At 38.9% G+C, this 26,064-nt stretch overlaps 1 protein-coding gene across 3 annotated transcripts in view; it reads right to left on the bottom strand.

Moving 5' to 3' along the window:
* Positions 1–26,064, bottom strand: part of WDR93 (WD repeat domain 93) — a 50,329-nt gene that overhangs the window by 21,588 nt on the left and 2,677 nt on the right. For 2 of the 3 annotated variants that reach the window (XM_073801400.1, XM_004312927.4), the window contains exons 2-8: positions 25,982–26,025; positions 19,857–20,228; positions 19,040–19,232; positions 17,129–17,193; positions 7,718–7,796; positions 5,602–5,717; positions 2,782–2,820 (exon numbers count right to left, since the gene is read on the bottom strand). In XM_073801400.1, coding sequence (XP_073657501.1) covers positions 2,782–2,820; positions 5,602–5,717; positions 7,718–7,796; positions 17,129–17,193; positions 19,040–19,232; positions 19,857–20,183 — 819 coding nt within the window. In that variant the 5' untranslated portion in view covers positions 20,184–20,228; positions 25,982–26,025. Of the gene's footprint in view, positions 1–2,781; positions 2,821–5,601; positions 5,718–7,717; positions 7,797–17,128; positions 17,194–19,039; positions 19,233–19,856; positions 20,229–25,981; positions 26,029–26,064 lie in introns of all 3 variants that reach the window. The other variant, XM_073801399.1, reaches the window with a different exon arrangement.

Raw genomic sequence — 26,064 nt, 5'->3', positions numbered from 1 at the left:
CCTAAACATATCAATAATCACATTAATATAAATGGCCTAAACACCCCAATTAAAAGGTAGAGATTGACAGATTGTATAAAAAGGCAAGACCCAACGATATGCTGTCAAAAAGAAACTCATTTTAAATATAAAGACACGAATAAAAAAAAAGACACCAATATATTAAAAGTATAGAAAAAAGATACATCTTGTAAACTGATCAAAAGAAAGCTGGGGTGGCTGTATTAATATCTGACATAATAGATTTCAGAGCAAAGAATATTACCAGTGATCAAAGAGTCATTGAATAATGATAAAACGGTCAATTCTCAAGGGGACATAAAATTCTAAATGTTTAGGCACCTAATAGCAGAGCTTCAAAATACAGGAAGCAAAAATTCTTAGGTGTGAAAGCAGAAATAAATAAATCTACAATCTCACAGATTTCAACACTCTTCTCTCAATAATTGATAGAATAAGTAGACAGAAAATCAGTAAGAATGCAGAAAGGAAAGCAGTGAGGATATAGAAGACTTGAATAACTTGGACCAACAACAACAAGAATACACATGCTTTTCAAGTGCACATAGAACACTTACCAGGATAAACCATATTCTGGGCATAAAACAAGTCTTAATAAATTTGAAAGGTTTCAAATTATATGAAGTATGTTCTCTGATCACAATGGAATTAAGTTAGAAACCAATAAAAGGAAAAGAAAGATGTCTGGAACATCTCAAGTATTTGGACACTAAATAACATGCTTCTAAATAATCCACTGGTCAAAAAAGATATAAAAAAGCAAATTAGGAAGTATTTTGAAGTATTTTCAAAAATGAGAATATAACATATCAAAATTTAAAGGAAGCAGCTAAAGCAGTACTTAGATATAAGTTTGTAGCACTAAATGCCTGTGTCATTCTTCAAAGTTCATAAGGTCTTGGTGTAGGCAAGGACATAGGAATGATAAAGGTCGTACATATGAATGATAAGGTCAGGAAACAAATGGGAAAAGAAGGATTACTCAAAAATATTTGTGTGGCAATTGCTATTTTAAAAGAATAGATAAAAGTTGATCTCTTCCTTGCTCCATTCACAAAAGAAACTCCCATGTGTATAAAAGAGTGAAATGTCCAAAAAAAAAAAAAAAACTATGAAGAGTATTAGAAGAAAACACAGGAGAATTTATTTATAACCTTGAGATAGAGAAAGCCTTCTTAAGTGCAATGGCTGTAAAGAAAAGATTAAAAATTCTGATTATATCAAAATCTAAAACTTCTTTATAACAAAAAGGCACATAAGCAAAGTAAAAAGGGAATCAACAGAGTGCAAGAAAACATATAATAGGCAAAGAATTCACAGGCAATTCACAGAAGATAAAACCTCAATAGCCAATAAAAATATGAGATTAATGAAAATTAACATGAGATGCCATTTTGTTCCATCAGTTTGCACACACAAAAAATTAATATCAAATTTATCGAGGCTGTGGAGAATTACTGATTAAATGTAAATTGTCATGCCATTTTTGGAGGACAATTTAACAGTATCTACATTAAATTAAAAACGCATATATCCTGCAGAAGCACTCGGGTATACAAAGAAGAATTTACAAAGATTTTCATTGCATTATATAAAAGCCACCCTCAATGGACAAACAGCCAAATAAACTATGGTACATCCTTAATAGGAATAGTACACAGGATGTCAAAAGAACAAGGTAGGTTTATCGGACATTGCAAAAGTTTGCCAATAAGTTGATTAGTATAAAAATGCAAATTTGTAAGAAAATATATATAGTATGATGCCACTTATATAGAAGAAAATTCCCATAAAATGAAACTATATTTTTCTAAATAAACTGATACCAGAATAAAAATATACACTAAAGTCCTAGAAAACACACACCAAGATAATAATGGTGATAACCTCTGGAGAGGGCTGCTCTATCTGAATTACTTGGCTTTTTCCAGAGTGATGTGTTCACATATTATTTGTATAATTTGAAACATAATGTAATTTTAGAAGGGAAAAAGGAAAGGACTCTAGAAAGAGACTTCCATTTGGAAGTTCACCACTGCCCTTCTGATAGGCCAGAATCCCAAGAGCTAAGCCTCTGGAAAGTATGGTATGCTCTCTGCCTCAGAGGGAGAGCCAGGAAGCTCCAGGGAAGCCACTCTGTTCTCTACGGTATCCCAATACAAAGACAACCTCCAACACCAAAAAAAAAATCCCTCAGTTTGGTGGATTGGGCTGTTACTTTGGCAGGGGCAAATTGGATTTCATGAGGCCTGAAGTGTATATGATTTCGGGGTCTTTGTAAGAAAGAGAACACAAAAGTTTGAACACAAAGTGCCCATGACCACCCTAATACCACTCAATCTGGGGGAAATTGTGACAGAGGGGAAGTTTGAGTGAGAAGAGATGGTGGTCTTAAGTGATTACGGTTAAAACATGTTACTTTTTCCAATTTTACAAAAGTATGTGGTCATGTGAACATACTGCTAGGGCCCCTCCTATGGCCTTGGAAGGGGCCATACAAGTGAGGGGCCCTGAAATTTAACCTCCTTTACCTTCAGGGAAACCCATCTCTGAACAAATGACTTGGGTCAATTATCCTCAAGGATAGGGGGCCATCTTCAAGGGAATGAGGCACAAGATTAAGTCACAGAGATTCTGAAAATAGTGCCCTGGTAGAACATTTTATTAGTATATTTGATATTTAAGGTAAATTTCAAATCAAAATAAAAATTCTAACACGTAACTTAAATCTCTTTGGAGATTTTCTTTAAAGTTTCTTACCATTTCTAAATTATCTGCAGTCATGGGATCAAGAGTGTTCTGAGGAGAAAAATGAGAAATTAATTCACAATAGGTTTGCTATATGTTTTCCTTCTTCCTTCAATCCTTTGAGATGCTCTTTCTTCCCCCCAATTATTTTCGTGAGATGTGAACTCATCCTGTAGACATGGAGGACCAATATTTGTGTGGTCTTCTGGCCTGCGGATTTTAACACATGATACTTGTCCTCTAGGATCTTAAAATGTATTTGGGGAAACAAGAAATCATTAGTGACGTTAAGAGGAAATATGAGTAGAGGGGAGGAGATCAATTAGGAGACTTACAAAAATCTAAGTTGAAGCGAATATGTCTGATTGGCAAAATATATCAGTGATGTTGACAATTATATTTAAGTAACTCTAAATACAATTCATAGGACACGAATTACCACTGTAACTGGCATTCGTTGATTGCTTCTCAGTGTACAGAAACAGTGAATTATGGCGAGAAACCACCCCCATTCCAAGGTGCTTCTCCCACTTGGATAATAAATTAATCCCTCAAAAAATGTATCTGTTGGGCACCAATAGGATACCATGGGGTTGGATGATAAAAAGAAGCAGAAGCTATGGTCTTAACAACCTAGAAATTTATCATCTAGTTAGGAGAAAAGGACTTCCATGTACAACCAGATAGTATGTGAGAAGTGTCAAAGAGAGGTATAGAGAATAAATTCTGTAAGAGTTTAGAGGAGGAAGGTCTCTGGGCCAGTAACTCTCCCAGGGATACAAAATCACACCCTGCTATGAAGACATTCACTGGAGAGAAAAGGCATTTATTCACAGCCACTCAATGAGCTCGGCATCACTGAGTCTCAATCTTGGTCTTCTATATTAATAATTTCACTAATTCTTTAGCACCTAATACAGTATGTTTTAAAGGCATGCTCAATGAATATTTGTTGTTGTTGATTAAAAAAATAAGTGCACATCAGATAGATGAGAAAATTTTGTATTAGGGACTTCCCTTGTGGCACAGTGGTTAAGAATCCGCCTGCCAATGCAGGGGACACGGGTTCGAGCCCTGGTCTGGGAAGATCCTACATGCTGCGGAGCAACTAAGCCTGTGCACCACAACTACTGAGCCTGCACTCTAGAGCCCGCAAACCACAACTACTGAGCCCGCGTGCTGCAACTACTGAAGCCCATGCGCCTAGAGCCCATGCTCCACAACAAGAAAAGCCACCGCAATGAGAAACCCGTGCACTGCAACTAAGAGTAGAGCCCACTTGCCACAACTAGAGAAAGCCCATGCGCAGCAATGAAGACCCAATGCAGCCAAAATGGAAAAAAAGAAAATTACATCTTAAAATAATATTTACTGAAAAACTATATTTTAAAGAGATGGCATGAAGCCCAGGGATCACATATAATTAAACTGAAATGGTAGAGTTCCTACCTTCTAAGAATAAATGAAGAATGCATGTATTCCTATATAGTGAGTCTCCTACACACAAACGAGTTACATTCTGAAAGCATGTTCGTAAGTCCAATTTGTTCGTTAAGTCCAACAAAGTTAGCCTAGGTACCCAACTAACACAATTGGCTATATAGTAATGCACTGTATAGGTTTATAACACTTTTCACACAACTAATACATAAAAAAGAAACACAAAAAATAAAGAAAACATTTTTAATCTTACAGTACAGTACCTTGAAAAGTACAGTAGTACTGGCTACATCTCCTCTGCTTTTACTCTTGCTTCTGGACATTCTGGGCTTGAAATAAAGATACTGTACTACTGTATACAGTACTGTACAGTAAAGTACACAAAAGCACAAACACTTGTAGAGGATGCACGCATGTGACAATGTACACCAGACATGTGAAGGCACGTTTGCATCTTTGAAAGTTCAAAACTTGAAGGTTCGTATGTAGGGGACTTACTGTATATTTAGAATAACGCTTTTATACCATAATCTGGGGAATTTAGTGGAATGGGAGACATGAAAGGATTATTTCAACCCAGGAGGGAAAAAAATATATCTATTAGAGTCAAAAAAAAAAGACACACTTCCAGAGAAATGCCTGGGAGTGCTCTTGGTGGAGAGGCAACACCTAGATGAGAGAGATACCGGATTCCAACACCTCTGCTTTTTTTTCCCAAATATATATATATATATATATATATATATATATATGTATATAGAAGTAAAATTGCGTTACAATGTTGTGTTAGTTTCTGCTGTACAATGAAGTGAATCAGCTATATGCATATCTATATCCCCTCCCTCTTGGACCTCCCTCTCTCCCCCCTCCCCACCATCCCACCCATTTAAATCTACAAACAATAAATGCTGGAAAGGGTATGGAGAAAAGGGAACCCTCTTGCACTGTTGGTGGGAATGTAAATTGATGCAGCCACTGTGGAGAACAGTAAGGAGGTTCCTTAAAAAACTAAAAATAGAACTACCATACGACCCAGCATTCCCACTATTGGGCATATACCCTGAGAAAACCATAATTCAAAAGGACACATGCACCCCAATGTTCATTGCAGCACTATTTACAATAGCCAGGACATGGAACCAACCTAAATGTCCAACGATAGATGAATGGATAAAGAAGATGTGGTACATATATACAATGACACCTCTGCTTTTTAACATCTTATTTTAACCACAGCAAATTGATTTGAGAGACATGGGCCAGTGTGCATCTTGTCCTCTCTTATGGCCTCTAGAAGGCCTCCTTCATCTTGAAATTGCAAGGAGGAGTTAGGCTAGATGTGGGTCAAGGGTAGGGAGAAACATATCAGTTGAAAACAGGGATGTTGCCTACCAGTTGCAGCTGTCTGACTTTTTTCTTTGGATTTATGGTGAGTTGGGGGTGCTCCACTTCCTTGAGCCAAGACTCCTTAGGCAATTTATACACATCCAGCCAAATATCCCCAGCTCCTGCATTAGGAAACCAAGGAACCATTGAGCAACTGCAAGCAGGCAACAAGTTTCCCCTGAGAAACGGCCCGTCTTCACAGAACCTCTGTGAAGGTTGGCACAGAGACCAGCAGGCACCCTCAGAACAGCAACTTTGACAAACAGAAGGAGATGTAGTTCTGCAATGGTTATTGCCAGTCCTCACTCACGGAGAGCTGCAGAGCTCCTCTCCTCAGGCCACTGCCTCTAAAGGAAACGGGCCTCTCACTCACAGCACTGAGGTAACAGTTTTTAACCAAACTGTCTGTGCTGCCTGGTCTCTGTGTTTTCTAGCTTCCAATGGTAAATTCCACTGATGTTTTGTCTCACAGCTATTCCCGTCTGGGGAGGAAAATGGCATATATAGAATCAATAACTGAGAGGGGTATGGCTGAGAAAGGGTTAGAATTGTGAGAGATGCCCCAGAGAATTCTTCTGACCAATATTTGAGGAGATGACAACCCATGGGGTGGTTGTGAGACTATCTCATCAAAGAAACATGCTCAGCTTCTATACTGAACTCCTGCCAACCTGGGAAAAGTTACTTTCCTATGATGGGATTCTGGCTAAATGTTTCCTTAAAAAAGTAATCTATATAGACACGTTGATTTCAGACTTCCGGCCTCCAGAGCTGTGAGAGACAAAATACCTGTTATTTTAGGCCACCCAGTTTGTGGTACTTTGTTACGGCAGCCCTAGGAAAATACTACAGATAGTATATAAGTTTCTTGTGATGCATAAAGCATTATAAAATATGTGTCTTTCTCTAGCACCTGACATATGAGAGGCCTGGGGCAAGAATATACATGGAGGCCCATACTGCATGTCTAAATATTTAAAAATTAAAAATCAAGCTAACAATCATTTGAATAAAATATGTTCTATCACCACAGGAATAAATGCAAGAGGCAAGATCCAACACTGAATGCTAAAAATGGTGGGCAAAACTTTAAGGAGACAATAGTCTCCTTAGAGACTAAAGTTTAGAGACTAAACTTTAATGCTGGGCATAGTCTCAAAGTATCTCCCCCCAATTTTTTATCAATCACTGTGGAGATTTCAACATGTCTCAAAATTCTTTGATCCTCCTACAACCAGGAAATGGTGTTTACATCCTCTCCCCTTGAGTGTGGTCTGGACTTAGAGTATGGAAAGGGAAAAACAGTAGCTCAACTGTGGAGGAAACTGGCAGATCACTTTAACTAAATGATCAAGGTTAACATCAGCAGTAGTGCTATCACATACACCCCTGATATAATACAACAAAAAGTTCCTTTGTGGGACTTTACCCCAAATCCTTAACCCTGGTTGAATCATGAGAAAAAATTCAGACAAACTGAAATTCAGGGACATTGCACAAAATATCTGACTGGTACTCTTCAAAAGTGTCAAGGTCATGAAAAACAAGGCAAGGTCAAGACATCACAAATAGGTATAGATAATATGACGATGACTAAATGCAATATGATATCCTGGATTGCACCTTGGAGCAAAAAAATTAGAAGAAAAACTGGCAAAACGTGAAAAAAAAACTGTAGTTAATAGTATTATACCAATGTTATTTGCTTAATTTTGACAACTGTACCATGGTTTTGTTAAATTTTGGCATTAGAGAAACTGGGTGAAGGGTATAAGGGAACTCTGTCCTATCTTTGCAACTCTTCTGTAAATTATTTCTAAATAAAATGTTTGGGACTTCACTGGTGGTGCAGTGGGTAAGACTCCGTGCTCCCAATGCAGGAGGCCCAGGTTCGATGACTGGTCAGGGAATTAGATCCCGCATGCTGCAACTAAGAGTCCACATGCCACAACTAAGAAACCCACATTCCGCAACAAAGATCCCGCATGCTGCAAGTAAGACCCCCACCCCCCGCATAGCCTAAATAAATAAATAAATGAAGTTTAAAAGGTTTTGGAGAAAAGTGATTATCTGGAAGAGATTGCAAATCTGAATCTTCTTAAGAGCCTTTGGTTAATCTTACCTTGTAGGAGGAAGGCTGCAAAGTCCCCTCCTTCAGAAATCTCCATCTTTATACAGGTGGTTTGCTTGCTGGTATCATCCTGAAAGGAAGAGAGATACTGAGAGAGGAAGTTCAGCCTGATGACAGAAGAGAATGTATTTCAGGGCTTTTTGTAGTTCACACCAGGGAAATAAATCCTTTTAAAACTTGAGGCATAAAAAGATGCCTCAAACTGCTTCAAACTTTCCATTTTTGCACAGGAATTAGACAAGATTGTAAGTAAAGAAGTGGAACTCAGCTTTCTGTCTAAAGGGTTTGGGACTTATTTCCTGGTTTCTTAAGTACTCCTGATGATTTGTAGTGATTTCATACTATCTGATCTCCTTGTCAGGTTTGCAAACCCTACAGACCTATGCCACCACTCAGGTATTCAAAATGAGCTGAAACATGTTCTACATGACACTGAAAACTCTGGTAAGTTGCTTGAAAAAAGGCTCTGTCTAGGCTACTGTAGTGTCATAGTCTGATTGGGCTGCTAAAACAAAATACCATAGACTGGGTGGCTCATAAACAATTAACATTTATTTCTCATAGTCCTGGAGGTTGGGAATCCAAGATTTCCAAGGATTTCTGGCAGTTTCAGTGTCTGGTAAGACCTAGCTTCCTGGCTCATAGACCACCTGCCACCTGTGGCTATGTCCTCATGTGGTGGAAGGGTTGAGGGAGCTCTCTTGGTCTTATAAGGGCCCTAATCCCATTTATGAGGACTCTGCCCTCATGACCTAATCACCTCCCACATTGGGGATTAGGATTTCAACATGAATTTTAGGGAGACACAAACATTCAGTCCATATTAAGTAGAGACTGAATGTAACCCTACAATGAAACCTGCTCAAACTTTGGGCCAGGTGAAAAAGACTCAATGTGTACGGTTGTGCTATACCTTTAAGGAGCTCTAAGACTAGCAACATAAGGTGGCTAGACAAATTAGGCTGGTGAGTCCCCTAAATTATTTAAGGAGAATGAGTTTTAAACATTTTTAATTTTGTTTTTCTTTCATTTTATTTTTATTTCATTTATTTATTTGGCTGCACCAGGTCTTAGTTGTGACATGCAGGATCTTTAGTTGTGGCATATGGAATCTTTAGTTGCTGCATGTGAACTCTTAGTTGTGGCATGTGGGATCTAGTTCCCTGACCAGGGATTGAACCCGGGCCCCCTGCATTGGGAGCACGGAGTCTCAGCCACTGGACCACCAGGGAAGTCCCTCACTTTCTTTCTTAAAAAATTGGAGTATATTTGACGTACAATATAGTTATTAACAATTTTAAAAGTTTATGCTCCATCTATAGTTATTATAAAATACTGGCTATATTTCCCATATTTTACAATATATCCTTGTAGCTTATTTTATATGTAATAGCTTGTACCTCTTAATCCCATACCCCTATATTGCTCCTCCCCACTTCCCTCTCCCCACTGGTAAGCGTTAGTTTGTTCTCTATAATTGTGAGTCTGCTTCTTTTTTGTTATATTTACTGGTTTGTTATATTTTTTAGATTCCACATATTAGTGATATCAAACAGTATTTGTATTTCTCTGTCTGACTTTTTTCACTTAGCATAATACCCTCCAAGTCCATCCATGTTGCTGCAAATGGCAAAATATCATTCTTTTTATGGCTTAGTAGTATTCCTGCGTGTATGTGTGTGTGTGTGTGTGTGTGTGTGTGTGTGTCTTCTTTATCCATTCACCTGTTGATGGACTCGTAGGTTGCTTCTATATCTTGGCAATTGTGAATAATGCTGCTAAGAACATTGGGATGCATGTATCTTTCCGAATTAGGGTTTTTGGGGTTTTTTCCATTATATACCCAGGAGTGGAATTGCTGGGTCATACAGTAGTTCTATTTTTAGTTTTATGAGAAACCTCCACACTGTTTTCCACATTCACTCCACTAATTTACATTCCAACCAACAGTGTATGAGGGTTCTCTTTTCTTTACACTCTCACCAACATTTGTTGTTTGTGTTCTTTTTTTGTTTTTAAGGGCTTTTGTTTTTCGGGGTTTTTTTAATATTTATTTATTTTGGATGTGCTGGGTCTTAGTTGCGGCACACAGGATTTTCGTTGTGGCATGTTTAGTTGCAGCATGTGGACTTCTTAGTTGCGGCATGCATGCAGGATCTAGTTCCCCAACAAGGGACTGAACTCAGGCCCCCTGCATTGGGAGCGCAGAGTCTTACTCACTGGACCACCAGGGAAGTCCCTGTGTTCTTTTTGATAATAGTCATTCTGAAAGGTGTGAGGTGATATCTTTGTGTGGTTTTGATTTGCATTTCTCCGATGATTAGTGACGTTAAGCATCTTTTCATGTGCTTGTTGGCCATCTGCATTTCCTCTTTGGAAAAATGTCTATTCAATTGTTCTGCCCATTTTAAAATCAGGTTGTTTGTCTTTTTGATGTTGAGTTGTATGAGCTATTTATATATTTTGGAAATTAATCCCTTGGTTGCATCATTTGCAAATATTTTCTCCCATTCTTTTCATTTTGTTTATGGTTTCCTTTACTGTGCAAAAGCCTTTAAGTTTAATTAGGTCCCATTTGTTTATTTTTGCTTTTATTTCCATTACCTCAGCAGACAGATCCAAAACAAATATTGCTGCGATTTATGTCAAAGAGTGTTCTGCCTATGTTTTCCTCTAGGAGTTTTATAATATCCGGTCTTACATTTAGGTCTTTAATCCATTTTGAGTTTATTTTTTTATATTGAAGAATGTTCTAATTTCATTAGAACATTAAAGAATTTTTTATATTAAAGAATGTTCTAATTTCATTCCTTTATATGTAGCTGTCCAGTTTTCCCAGCACCACTTACTGAAGATACTGTCTTTCCTCCATTATACAATCTTGCCTCCTTTATCATAGATTAATTGAGCATACATGCATGGGTTATTTCTGGGTTTTCTATCCTGTTCCACTAATCTATGTGTCTGTTTTTGTGCCAATACCTACTATTTTGATTACTGTAGCTTTGTAGTATGGTCTAAAGTCAGGAATTGTGATTCCTCCAGCTCTGTTCTTTCTCTAAATTGCTTTGACTATCCAGGGTCTTTTGTATTTCCATACAAATTTTAAAATTATTTGTTCTAGTTCTGTGAAAAATGCCATTGGTATTTTGATAGGGATTGCATTGAATCTGTAGACTGCCTTGGGTAATATGGTCATTTAAAAATATTTTTTTTTTTTTTTTTTTTTTGTGGTACGCGGGCCTCTCACTGTTGTGGCCTCTCCCGTTGCGGAGCACAGGCTCCGGACGTGCAGGCTCAGTGGCCATGGCTCACAGGCCCAGCCTCTCCACGGCATGTGGGATCTTCCCCGACCGGGGCACGAACCCGTGTCCCCTGCATCGGCAGGCGGACTCTCAACAACTGCGCCACCAGGGAAGCCCCTAAAAATATTTTTATTTATGTATTTTAATATCAATTTGTAGGTTACAGAAATTTCAAATGTACATGAAGACAAAAAATAGTATAATGAACCCTATGTATCCATTACTCAACTTCACCAGTTATCAATAAATGACAAATCTTGTTTTATTGTCTCCCAACTTCATTAAATATTTCTATTTAATTAATCCTAGTTCCTTAATACCACCTACTATCCAGTCTGTTTTCAAATTTCCTCAATCTAATAAATACCTCTCCACAACTGGTTTGTTCAAATCAGAATTCATGTGTAGCTGATTCACTTTGCTGTACACCTGAAACTAACACAACATTGTAAATCAACTATACTCCAATAAAAATCTTTTTCAAAAAGTCACTATCAAAACTGAGAAATCAGGATTCAAATGAAGTCCATGTATTGTATTGAGTTGGCCAAAAAGTTCATTCGGGTTTATTGTAACGTCTTATGAAAAACCTAAATGAACTTTTTGGCCAACCCAATATTTCGTTAATTTATCTCTTAAGTCACTTTTTTTTTTTTCTTAAGTCACTTTTAATTTATAACTGTTACCCTATTTGTTTTTCTTTTCACCATTTTTTAATTGAATAAACCAGTTCATTTGTCCTGTGGAATTTTTCACTTTCTGGATTGGACTGATTGCATCCCATGGCATTGTTTACATGTATTTCCTGTAAACCAGCAACCAGTTCTAGAGGTTTGATTAGATTTAGGCTCAATTAAAACAAAAGGCCAGAATACTCCACAGGTGTTTGGTGTCTCCCTCCGGCATCATATGAGGAGGCTCATAATAGCTAGCTGTTCTTTCTTTTGCTTTTTTTTTTTTTTTTTTTTTTTGCTGTACGCGGGCCTCTCACTGTTGTGGCCTCTCCCGTTGCAGAGCAACAGGCTCCGGATGCGAAGGCTCAGCGGCCATGGCTCACGGGCCCAGCCGCTCTGCGGCATGTGGGATCTTCCCGGACCGGGGCACGAACCCGTGTCTCCTGCATCGGCAGGCGGACTCTCAACCACTGCGCCACCAGGGAAGCCCTGTTCTTTCTTTTAATAATGTTCATGGTGATCATTGACAAGAGATGTCATCCTGGCTCATCAATTATAAAGTCCCTCATCAGCACTGATGGTCGTTACCTAGACCATTACTCTGCAAAATGGCTACAAAACTGATATCCCCCAATTCTATCATTCCTTATGCATTTGTTAGAATTCTTCTATAAAGAAAATCTTTCCATTTTTCCATCATCAACTATTTGATTACCCTGAAATACAGCCTATATGGGAAAGTCAATATAAATGCTGATGCTCTCCCTAATCAGTTTTCAGAATACTGAGTTTGTACCCTAGCAACTTCCAGAGGTAATAATGAAGTCCTTAAAAAAATATGTAATGACTTAACTTTTTTTTAACACTTTTGGTGTGTTCTAATCCACCAACACTACTTTTTTTTTAATGTCCCTGTCAAGTTTGGATATCACAGTTTTGCTGGTCTCCTAAAATCAGTTGATGAGTATTCCCTGTATTTTTTTAGAGAGATTTCTTTTTACATAAAATTTAAAAACAGTTGGGGCTTCCCTGGTGGCGCAGTGGTTGAGAGTCCGCCTGCCGATGCAGGGGACACGGGTTCGTGCCCCGGTCCGGGCATGCCGCGGAGCTGCTGGGCCCATGAGGCATGGCCGCTGAGCCTGCGCGTCCGGAGCCTGTGCTCCGCAACAGGAGAGGCCACAACGGTGACAGGCCCGCGTACCGCAAAAAAAAAAAAATAATAATAAATAAAAATAAAATAAAATAAAATAAAAACAGTTAAAGGGACTTCCCTGGTGGCACAGTGGTTAAGAACCCATCTGCCAATGCAGGGGACACGGGTTCGACCCCTGGTCCGGGAAGATCCCACATGTCGTGGAGCAACTAAGCCCATGCGCCACAATTACTGAGCCTGCCCTTTAGAGCCCACGAGCCACAACTACTGAAGCCTGCATGCCACAACTACTGAAACCCACGCGCCTAGAGCCCGTGCTCTGCAACAAGAGAAGCCACCGCAATGAGAAGCCCGCGCATTGCAACAAAGAGTAGCTCCCACTTGCCGCAACTAGAGAAAGCCTGCATGCAGCAACAAAGACCCAACACAGCCAAAAATTAATAAATAAAATAAATAAATTTTAAGAAAAGAATAAAGTACTTTGTTAAATAAAATAAATAAAAACAGTTAAAGGCACAGATATTAAATGTACAACTTGATGGGTTTGGACATATGTATACATCCATGTAACTAACACACAGTCAAGGTATAAGTTCCTTAGTGCCCTGTTTCAGTCAATTACACCTCTATAGGCAACCAACGTTCTGCTCTTCCTCACCAACATAGCTTGGTTTCAACTGTTCCTAAATTTCATGTAACTGGAATCATACAGGGCCTATAACATCGGCAGCCTCTGCACCCTTTCTCCTTCAACAACATCACACTCCACGGTCTATCTCCTACACGGCAAAGGCACTTCCTGGGTTTTTCTTTATGGCAGTCTGTTGTCCAAGTACCTCTTCGTGTCCTTACTGGTGGTGAAACCTTATCTGTTGTTCACAGGAACAATCTGACTGTTCCCCAAACCTTTGTTGCCATAATCTCCTTGTCCCCACCAGCAGGCGCAACTCCTTGCACGGGCGGTGCAGGTGTGGGCAGTGTGGAGGGCTGTGGGCTGCTGGGTCTCCACCTCCTTGCTCAGGCTTGTGGTCATGGTGACTGGGGCCGGCTGTGACAGCTGTGGTTCCTCCTGGGGTGTGAGGGCCACTAGGCAGGGCGGCGGTGGGGTTTCTCGGAGCTCTCTGGGGTCCGCTCTCTGCCGCTGATACTGATAGAACTCTAATAGCATCTTTTTAAAAATTAATTAATTAAATTTTGGCTGTGTTGGGTCTTCCTTGCTGCACGTGGGCTTTCTCTAGTTGCAGTGAGCGGGGGCTACTCTTTGTTGGTGTGCATGGGCTTCTTATTGCAGTGGCTTCTCTTGTTGAGGAGCATGGGCTCTAGGCGCGTGGGCTTCAGTAGTTGTGGCATGCAGGCTCAGTAGTGTGGCACACAGGCTTAGTTGCTCCACGGCATGTGGGATCTTCCTGGACCAGGGCTCAAACCCGTGTACCCTGCGTTGGCAGACGGATTCTTAACCACTGTGCCACCAGGGAAGTCCCTAATAGCATCTTTTGATGAGCATAAGTTTTAAATTTTTTAGCAGCTTTATTAGGGATGTGATAACATAATAAACTGCATGTTTGAAGTATACAGTTTGATTAGTTTAGACATGTATATCCCTTGAAACCAGCACCACAATCAAGAAAGTGGACATATCCACCACTGCCAAAAGTTTCCTCCTGCCCCTTTGTAAGCTTTCCCTCCACCCCTCTCCCAACTCACCCCAGGCAAAAACTGGTGTTTCCTGTCACTAGATTAGTTTGTATTTTCTAGAATTTTACATAAATGCAATTGTACAGTATGTATGTATTCTTTTTTGTTTCTCTTCTTTCACTCAGCCTATTTATTCTGAGATGTAGCCATGTTGTTACTTGCACCCTTTTTACTGCTGAGCAGTATGTACCATGATTTGCTTATCCATTCACCTGTTGATGGGTGTTGAGTGATTTCTGGTTTCTGCCTATTACAAAGAAAGCTGCTGTGAACATTCACGTCTTTGTATGGAGATATGCTTTCATCTCTCCTAGGTAAATGTCTAGGAGTGGAACGGCCACATCATATGCTAGGTGTATGTTTAACTTTTTAAAAAAACTGCCAAAGTGGTTGTGACACTATGCTTTACCACCAGCAGTGAATGAGAGTTCCAGCTCTTCCATAGCTCTGCCAACACTTGGTATGGTCAGTCTTTTCAGTTTTAGGCATTCTAATACACATGCAGTGGTATCTCATGACTTTAATTTGCATTTCCCTAATGACTAATGATGGTGAACATCTTATTTACCCTCTCTCTATATTCTTTAGTAAACTGTCCTTTTTTCCCCAAGACATTTGCTCATTTTAAAAAACTGGGTTGTTTTCTTACTTTTGAGTTTTGAGAGTTCTTCATATGTTCTGGATACAAGTCCTTTATCAGATATGTGACTTGCAATTATTTGCTCCCAGTCTATGACTTGCCTTTTTATTCTTTTAACAATGTCTTTTGCAAAACAGAGGTTTTAGGGGTTTTTTAAAAAAATAAATTTATTATTTATTTTTGGCTGCGTGGGGTCTTTGTTGCTGTGTGGGGGCTTTCTCTAGTTGCGGTGAGTGTGGGCTACTCTTCGTTGAGGTGCGCAGGCTTCTCATTGAGGTGGATTCTCGTTGTGGAGCACAGGCTCTAGGCGTGGGACTTCAGTAGTTGCAGCACACAGGCTCAGTAGATGTGGTGCACCGGCTTAGTTGCTCCACGGCATGTGGGATCTTCCCGGACCAGGGATTGAACCTGTGTCCCCTGCATTGGCAGGTGGGTTCTTAACCACTGTGCCACCAGGGAAGCCCAGAAGGTTTTAGTTTTGATGAAGTCTAATCTATCAATTTTTTTCTTGTATGGAATGTGGTTTTCGTGTTGTAGTTAAAAAATCTTTGCCTAACTCAAGGTCACAAAGACTTCCTCCTATGTTTTCTTCTAGAGGTTTTATAGTTTTAGATTTTTCATATAGATATATGACCATTTTGAGTTAATTTTTGTATATGTCATGAGGAATTAAAAGTATCTAATTTCGATGAAGTCCAATTTCAGTTTTTTCTTTTATGGATAGTGCCTTTTATGTCCTAAGAAATCTTTGCCTGCCCCAAGGTTGCAAAACACATTTCCTGTGTTTTCTTCAAAAAGGATAATGTTTTTAGCCTTTACATTTAGGTCTATAATCCATCTCAAATTAATTTTTATATATGATGTGAGGTAGGGTTGAGGTTCATTTTCCCCCATTTGTTTATCTAGCATTCCAGCATCATTTGTTGAAAATACTTTTTTTTTTTTTGCGGTACGTGGGCCTCTCACTGTTGTGGCCTCTCCCATTGTGGAGCACAGGCTCCCGACGCACAGGCTCAGCGGCCATGGCTCACGGGCCCAGCCGCTCTGCGGCATGTGGGATCCTCCCAGACCGGGGCACGAACCCGCGTCCCCTGCATCGGCCCGCAGACTCTCAACCACTGCGCCACCAGGAAAGCCCTGAAAATACTTTCTTTTTCCCACTGAATTGCTTTGGTGCCCATCAATAGTATTTTTTATAAAACAAACTACAACTAAAAATATACTCTGAGCAATACCGCCTCTTCTTTGGATTCATTAATTAAAAAAAAAAGGACACTTTCTAAGAACCTATAGTATGCAGGCAATGTACTAGGAACAAGAAATATATGGTGAATAAGCCATGTCCTCTGCCCTCAAGGAACTTACATCCAGGAGAAGAAGCAGTCATATAAACAAATAAGTGTGGAGGGTAGAGAAAACACTGTGATAGAAATTCTTTCCTATATGGTGGTGGCACAGAGGAGGGAGGGATCAACTTCTCTTGGGTATATCAGGGAAAGCATCTCAGAGGAGGGGATATTTGAGCTGGTCTTGAAGAATGAGAGAAATTTAAGAGGTACACACAGTAGGTAGGGAGACAAGGAGAGCCTTCTATGCAAAGGGAACAGCATGGACAAGGGAACAGGATGTGAAGCAGCCTGGAAATTTTAGGGAGTTGTAAGCAGTTATTAGACATGTTGGTCTGGTGCTCAATCTGGACCGGAGTTCCTTAGTCATTTTCTTCTCTTGACAACCAGGAAAATGAATCCAAGGCATTCAGTATGTACCCTCTGATGGTGAGGGATCTTTTAATTGGATATTTTGGAGGAGGCTCTCTGGCCAGGGAGGTCTCTATTTCTTTCTACTCTAGGATGGCTGTCATTGCCTCCATGTTAAAAGTAAACTTGATTTGCTACGGCTTTTGGCCCAGCTACAGATGAAAGAACATGAGCTTACCGCTTCATTGATGGCTTTGATGAGGTAAAGACCATCCTTATAAAAATAAAATAGTCTAATGATACCTGAAACAGAAAAATAAGTAAGAGTGAAAGACAGGCAGGTGAACCGAAGAAAAGTTGAAATTTTATATTTGACTTTCTGAGATATCATGATAAACTCATGCATTATTAGGCTTCCTGCCCGGCCCCTCCACTGCCCGTGATCATCTTGGACTCCTTGCCTTCTTCCACCCCTCACTTGAAATGTTCAAGTTATTCTCCCTCTTGGGTCGTCTCGGTCTACACTGGCCCTACCCTCTTCTTCTAGAATCCTCTTGTAAGCACTTCGGCCACACCAATCCACTCGTGATTTCTATTCACCTGTTTTAGCACATCATCCCATAGTATTTCACATTGTTATCCAACTGCTTCCTGTGAGTGTTTTTTATTCCTCGAGTGAGTTCACAGATTCTCTGAGGGAAAGGATCACATCTTACTCTTCTATGTGCCTCATTTCTCACAGCCCAACAAGCTCCTCATGCAGTTAATTTTGTTGATACAATAAGTAATTTTGTCATTCTCATTCTCATTTAACCTAAGGGCTCTAGTTGTGGTCATCATCCACCATGACTTCTTGCCTCTTTCTTTAGGTGCCTCCCAGACACTCATAACCTGCCCCTACAGCCATAATAATGACCTTGCAGAGGTATCTGGATCACTGTGGGTGACAGTCTAACTCAACCCAATAAACATTCATGGGATATCTGCTCCATGACCACAAATGTGCTAGGGACAACCAAGGCAGTCTCTGCCCTCAAATTCATCACATTGAGAATCACACAGACAGGAAACTAACTAGATATAATGCAGTGTGATAAATGCAGTCCTATTTTTACACCAAACTCCTCCTGAGTATCAACATTCCCACTCCGGGTGCCTCAAAGATGTGCATGCTCAAATGGAATTTCTCAACTCACAGACCCCTGAAATCTTATTCTCCTAAAATTGCTTATCAAGTAATGACATCATCATCCACCTCATTACCTAAGGAGGAAAGGAGTAATTTTTCTTCACTTACCCTCACATATCGCCCTACTCCCTGACCCCATACATATATTCCATCACTCACCAAGTTTTTCTACTATATTTTCCTTTTTTTAAGCTTTTTATTTTGAACTAATTTTAGACTTAGAGAAAAACTGCAAAAATAGTACAGAGTTCCCTTATAATCCCTCACCTCATTTCCCCTAATGTTAACATCTTACAGAACTACAGTACAATTTTCTTTTCATTTTAACAGCCCCTGCCTTGGTTCAGGCCTTCATAATTTCTCTCCTAAATGAATGCACTAGCTCTTCCTGGTCTCTCTACCTCTCCATTTGACTTTTGCAAACTCCTATCAGGGTGCTCTTCCTAAAATGCCAGTTGGGTCAGGTCACTCTCCTGCAGACACGTATCTTCCAGGACACTGTCCATAGTTCTCTATACTATGGTCCCCATGTCTGGGTCATCCTCAGGCTGAGGAAGAAAAGCAAGCCTGGCTTAAATGAGCAGCAGGATTGCTGAGTGCTGGAAAGGATGTGGACTCTGGGCCCACACTGCCTGGTTCAAATCCTGCCTGTGCCACTTACTTTCTGCATTACCTCTAGTAGGTTATTTAACCTCCATGCCTCAGTTGCCTCTTCTGAAAAACAAGAATAATAAACTGTATTTACCTACTAAGGCTGTTGTGACGGTGAAATGGGCCAACATGTGTGAAATGTTAGAATAGTGCCTGGCACGCCATACTGTCCTGCAGATGTTAGTTAATACTACATGACCAGGGAGAACTCTCCAGGTCTGGCCCCTCCCATGCCTGGAAAGGAGATTAAGTTGAACAGTCTACAGGTACCTATAAATTAGGCTAAAAAGGAAGATGAAGAACGGGTACCCATTTCATCCACAGAAGCAATAAGTATTTCACTCCCCAAATCTGTGGCCCAGATGTAAGTGACATCAACCTTAAGTTTCTCCCAAACATATATTCGTTTAGCATTGTACAGATTATAGATGGAGAATCCTTTGGTTCCTCCAATAAACACATAGTCTTGGGAAATAGCCATACAATTCGGCATTTTGTTGAGCTGGGAAAAGAAAAACATAGAAAAAAGGAATGATTTTTCAGTTATCACCATCTGCAAGTAATATGAGCTAACTTTTCAAAGAGGGAAGCAGGTCCCTCCTAGTTATAGTATCATGTCCAAACACAGTGCCCATCTAAATATCTTGCCCAAACATCAAGAAAGTCATAGCATTCTACTCTTAGGGGAAAGGAGCCAGAGAAAACAAAGAAGTTGAGAATAAATGCTCATTCACAACACTAAGCGTGACCACAGGCCCTGTGGTGAGTGGACCAGTGGCCCCATTCCCTGTACTTTATTCAACTAGAACACTGGTAAGAACTATAACTGACACACTGGCAGATTTTCAACCGTCAAGCAAGGGAGTGATTAATACACTCTGAAAGATTTTTACATAACAATAGGATGTAAAAGATACATCTGTATAATCTTCAATTAACCAGAATACCCATTTCCCCAGGCAATTACTAGATCTATTTTAATCAACACCAGCATGCCTATAATCTTTCAAAAATGCACTGTCCTATTGAATGAAGGTTCCTGGTAGTAATTCCTTCCCTGGATCAGGTGTTATCATTTATTAACACTCAGTTCAGAAACAAGGCCGCCTTGTCAGCTGCTCCATACCTTGCTTTCTAGAAGTGGAGGGTAGATGGTGGGCTGGATGCGGCTGAGCTCAGCTTTCCTCGATGCATCCCTCTCCTCAATAATTTCCCACGAGTGGTCAAACAGAAAGTTCACTAGCTTGTTGATCATTCGATAAGGCTGAGGTAGGGAATCCTGCTCTTGATCTGGACCCTTGAAGACCCAATCCTCTTCATCATCCTTAGACCAGTCCTTCTCTGTAGGGGACGGCACCTCCAGTGTCCCCTTTCGTGTTAAAGTGGGCAGCTTCAGCTTCTGGGCTCGACTTCCTTTGGGAGATGTCATCACAGAAGGTGGTGCTGGAAACATCTATGAAATTCTGAAAAACTGATCTAGGAAGTAAGCCAAGGTACTCTGCAAAAAAGGGGAAGTTATCATAAGACAGCTCATCATCCTCCTTAGCGTATTAGCCTATGGGAACTATTTATTCTAGAGATTGGCATCTGCGTTATTGCCACATTTCTAAGATATGGTCTTCATATTAATAAGGGTGTTAGCAGAGACAGGTATTGACTATTCACATCTTCCAGACCAGCTCAAGATGATGTGCCCTATGACAAAAGGAAAGGAATTTGGCACCCTGTTGCCTTTCTTCACCTCCTGATAAGAGAGTGGCTGTCTTTCTGTCCCAAATAGAATACACCCTTTCTCCTACAACTTGTGCCTTCTCATGGCTCTTCCATCTCTGCAAATGGTTGTGCTGAAGCTAGCTGGGTAGGGAGCAACAACTTCTCCAGTTCCTTTTCCCTCCCCTCCAATCATATGCAGCTCAAGCACTATCCAATCCTTGCTGTCCAATTTGTTCCTTCCTCTCTACTCCCCCTGCTCCCATCCAGGAGCTCTGTAGGCACAGTGCCCAGAGCCTATGAGATTTTTCAAGGGCCTGCAGAAATGTTTGAGACTTGAAAAAATACTGACTAAAAAAAACCCCCCACAAAATCAAAATAATTAAATATTTACAAAAATATTTATAACTTATCAACTCCACTCTGTGTGTGCATAATGTTTAAGTCTATAAGAAAAGAACAAGCAACCTATACTTTATAAAACTCAAAACTGTACAAATTATAAAAAGATTTTCAAATGTTACAGTTTAAAAGAGGCATTTAATGTGGAATATGGGGTACATTTTAAGATGCTTAGTAGGTAGTGGCATAGGGTCTTACACTGTCAGAGTACCCTGGGGCCATGGAAGTCTTATAAAGGCCCTGCTCCCATCATCTTTTCTCACCTGCTAGAGTACATTTGTGATGTTCCCAGTGCAAAGTGAGGAGAGACTATCTGGGTCTGAGTGTGAAAAGAAAGAATCACCTGAAATCATCAGTGGGAACAGTAAGCTGAGCTCACACAGGGCCAGGAATAATGCCTGTTTCCATCAGTGAGAACGGAAAACCTCATAATTCACAAATATTGGGTTAGAGTACTCCGAAGAGCATAGCCAAGTAGTGGGAAAAATTCACCCTAGAATAAATGCTGCTCTAGTATTGCCCACCAAATCTTAGAAGTCAGAAGATCAAACTTACTACGTAACTTAACTACATACCAGAACAAACTCAAGAATATTTATAGGAATACAAATATGAAACTAAGCCCCCCTAAAACCAAGTTCCCTTACTGAGTTTGTGATTAATCTATGCAAAACTTTATTCCCTTGCTTGTCTCCTCTGACCTCAATCCCTTTCTTGTCCTCTCTGACCTCAATCTTGTGCTAATTGGACACTAATAAACCAGAACAGATGACTAAGATTGCAGTTGTTGACAACATCATAAATATACTAAAATTGCTGTTATAGGTATCATCGTTAACATATAAACTCAGCTTGTTTCTCTAGGGCAAGATGAACTCACAGACCCCCGAGCCATGGACCACCTGGCCAGAGAATCATAAACCAGAGTCATCCTGACTCCCGAAACCCTGATTAAGAAATGTCACAAGATGATGATTAAACCCAGTTTCCTTGTTCTTCCCCTTTAAAATATCCCTATCTCAAAGACCACTCCCTTGCTTGGTGCCCTGCAATAAACCCTTACTTTGCTGCAAACACCCGCTGTCAGAGTTTGACTTTCTGCGCTGCAGGCACATAAGCCCTTGCTCAGTTACAAAAATATGCAGCATCCAATGAAGTAAAATTCACAATGTCTAACATCCAATTAAAAAAATTACCTCAAATGCAGAAAGGCAAGAAGACACAAGCCATAATAAAAACTCAATCAATTGAAGCTGACTCATAATCAACACAGAACATTAGAAATAGCAGATATATAATTCTAGTATATATCTAGATTAGTATATTCCACATGTTCAAAAATCAAGAGGAAATGCTGAACATGTTACGTAGAGATGTGGAAGATGTTTAAAAAAAAAACCCAAACTGAACTTTTAAGGATGAAGACTATTGATATAATGTCTGCAATGAAAATATACACTGGATTAGATTAATAACAAGATTTCAGAGCAAAACAGATTAGATGGGCAAAAATAAAGAACAGTGAATTTGAAAACATAGCAATAGAAACAAAATGAAAGAAAGAGAAAAATTTTTTGAAAAAAAATGAAGACAGTGAGGTGTAGGATAACTTGAAGTAGCCTAGTATAAGTGTGATTGAAATCCCAAAGGAGGGAAGAGACCAAAAAAAGCTGTAGAAATAATGAACAAAAATTTTCAAATTTTGATGAAAACTAAGAAGAAAAACCCTAGCAAATTAAAAATGAAGAAATTTATACCAAGGCACATCATGATCAAACTGCTCAAAACTAGTGATAAAGACAAAATCTGAAATGCAGCCAGAGATAGAAAGGCATGCATAGAGGAACAAAGTAAAGGACAAGAGATTTCCTGAAGGAAACAGCAGAAGTGAGAAGACAGTGAAGCAACATCTTAAATGTACTGACAACAAAAAATTTGTCAATTAAGAATTCCAGACCAAAAAGCATATCTTTCAATAAATGAAGGTGAAGGAATTCCCTGGTGGTTCAGTGGTTAGGACTCTGTTCTTTCACTGCCAAGGGCCTGGGTTCAATCCCTGGTTGGGGAACTAAGATCCTGCAAGCTGCGAGGGCAAACAAACAAACAAACACAAATAAATAAATAAATGAAGGTGAAATAAAGAATATTTAGACATACAAAAACTGAAAGAATTCATCAGCAGCAGACCAGCATTATAAGAAATAATGTTAAAGGAAGGCCTTCAGGCAGAAGAAAAATGGCATCAGAGAGAAATGCGAATCTACACAAAGGAATGAAAAGCACTGGATGATAGCTATGTAGGTAAACATAAAAGACTTTCTCTTACTATTTAAATTCCTTTAAAAGATATCTAAAATGTTTAAACAAAAATAATAATGTGGGCTTCCCTGGTACCCAACAACAGCAGGATACAAATTATTTTTTAAGTACACAACATTTATCAAGAAAAATCATATTCTGGGCCATAAACAAGTCTTAATAAATTTATAAGTCATACAAATTATGTTCTCTGATCATACAGAAATTATTTTAGAAATCAATAACAGATATTTAGAGGTATACAAAACCTCAAAATATTAGGAAATATTTCTTAATAACTTATCAATCACTACTACATACCTATTACAATGGCTCAAATTTTTAAAAAAATATTGACAGTATGAAATACTTGTGAAGATGCAGAGCAATTGGACTCTCATACATGGATGGCTGTTAGGAATGCAAAGTGATACCATCACTCTGGAAAAGGGTTTGGCAGTGTCTTATAAAGTTGAACATATATTAATCATATGACCCAGGAATACCACCCCTGAGTATCTACTCTAAGAGTATGAAAACTTGTGGGCACAAAAAAGCCTGTACACAAAGTGTTTATAGCAGTTCTATTTATAATTACCCCAAATGGGAAACAATCCAAATGTCCTTCACCAGGTGAATAGACAAACCAACTGTGTTATATCCACATAATGGAATACTACTCAGTAATAAAAAGGGGAGAACTACTGATACACACAAAAACATGGATGAATCTCAAAGGCATTTTGCTGAATAAAAGAAACCAGTCTAAAAATTTATGTGCAGTGATTCCATTTATAAGGCATTCTTGAAAATCAAAATGAGTAATGGAGAACACATCAGTGGTTGGCAGGAGTTATAAGTGGAGGGATGATGTTATTTAATGTTATTTAGAAAGGACAGCATGAGGGAATTTTTTTGGGTAGTGTGGGACTGTTTTATCCATACTGGAAAGAACTATGTAAAGCTGTCTTTATTTATAATCGACAATATGATTATCTATAGAGACAACCTGATGTAATCTTTTAAAAAAAATCTACTAGAACTAATAAATGAAGTTAGCAAGGTTGCAGGATAAAAGTTCAATATACAAAAACCTCCTATATTTCTACACACTGACAACAAGCAATAAAAAATTGAAATTAAAAATGCTATTTATTATACTATTTATAATAGTATAAAAATATGAAATACTTAAGGTTAAATCTGACAAAAGATGTACAAGGCCTGTACCCTGAAAGCTGTAAAATACCACTAAGAGAAGACCTAAATAAATGGAGAGAGAGAGAGACCTTACTCATGGGTTGGAAGATTCAACTTTTTTAGGATGTCAATTCTCCCCAAATTGATTTATAAAATCAAAGCAATCCCTATGATAATCCCAGTTGGCATTTTTTTTTAGAAATTAAGAAGCTGATGTTATACTTCATATGAAAATGCAAAGTACCTAGAATAGCCAAGATAACTTAGAAAAAGAAAGAATTAGAGGACCATCACTACCTACTTCAAGACTTATAAAGCCAGAGTAATCAAGACAGTGTGGTATTGGCTTCAAAAAAGACAACAAATAACAAGTGTTGGTGAGGATGTAGAGAAAAGGGAACCCTCATGCACTGTTGGTGGGAATGTAAATTGGTGAAGTCACTACAGAAAATAGTATGGAAGTTCCTCAAAAAATTAAAAATAGAACTACCATATGATCCAGTAATTCCACTTCTGGATATTTTCCCAAAGAAAACAAAACAAAACAAAAACTATTTTGAAAAGATATATGCACCCTATGTTCATTGCAGCATTATTCACAATAGCCAAGATACAGAAGCAACCTAAGTCCCCACCAATAGATGAATGGATAAAGAAGTTGTGATATACACAATGGAATATTAGTCAGCCATAAAAAAGAATAAAACCTTGCCATTTGCAACAACAGGTATGGACCTAGAGGGTACTATACTAAGTGAAGTAAGTCAGACAGAGAAAGACAAATACTGTGTGATTTCACTTATATGTGGAATCTAAAAAACGAGACAAGTGAACAAACAAAACAAAAAAAAAAAAACAAAAAAAGAGTCATAGATACAGAGAACAAACAGGTGGTTGCCAGAAGGGATGGGGGTGGGAGGATAAGTGAAATAGGTGAGGGAAATGAAGAGGTACAAAAAAAAAAAGACAAATAGATCAATGAAACTGAATAGAGAATGCAGAATTAGACCCACACAGATATGGACAGTTTATTTTTGACAAAGGTGCAAAGATAATTCAGTGGAAAAGGGATAATCCTTTCAATAAATAATGCTGCCTCAGTTAGATATCCATATGGGAAAAAAAGAACTCCAATCCATACCTTGCACTATATACAAAAATTAATTCAAAGTAGATCACAGGCCTAAATATAAAACTTAAAACTATAAAACTTCTAGAAGAGAACTCAGGAGAAAACCTTTGCAATCTTCAGTTAGACAAAGATTCCTTAGATATGACATTAAAGCACAATCTATAAGAACAAATTGATAATTTGAACCTTTCAAAAATAAACTTATGCTCTTCAAAAGACACTTAAGAGAATAAAAGGTAGCCCAAAGACTGGGAGAAAATATTTGTAGGTCATATATATGATAAAGTGCTTGAGTTCAGAATATTTTGAAAACTCTTAAAACTCAGTAATAAGAAAATGATGCAATTTTTAAAAATGGAAAAAAGATTTGCATTGACACTTAACCAAAGAAGATACACATAAGGCAAACAGGCATATTAAAAGATGTTCAACATGGTTAATCGTCATAGAAATGCAAATTGTAATTACACATGTATTAGAAAGCCTGAAGTTAGAAAGATAGACCATACCAAGTGTTGTCGAGGATGAGGAGAAGCTGGAACTCTTCCGCCTGCTGCTGGGAAAGTAAAATAGTACAGTGTAGAAAACAGTT

This window comes from Tursiops truncatus, chromosome 2 (assembly GCF_011762595.2).
Source record: "Tursiops truncatus isolate mTurTru1 chromosome 2, mTurTru1.mat.Y, whole genome shotgun sequence".
NCBI lineage: Eukaryota > Metazoa > Chordata > Mammalia > Artiodactyla > Delphinidae > Tursiops > Tursiops truncatus.
The sequence above is the reverse complement of the archived record's forward strand: the minus strand, read 5'-3'. Positions and strand labels throughout refer to the sequence as shown.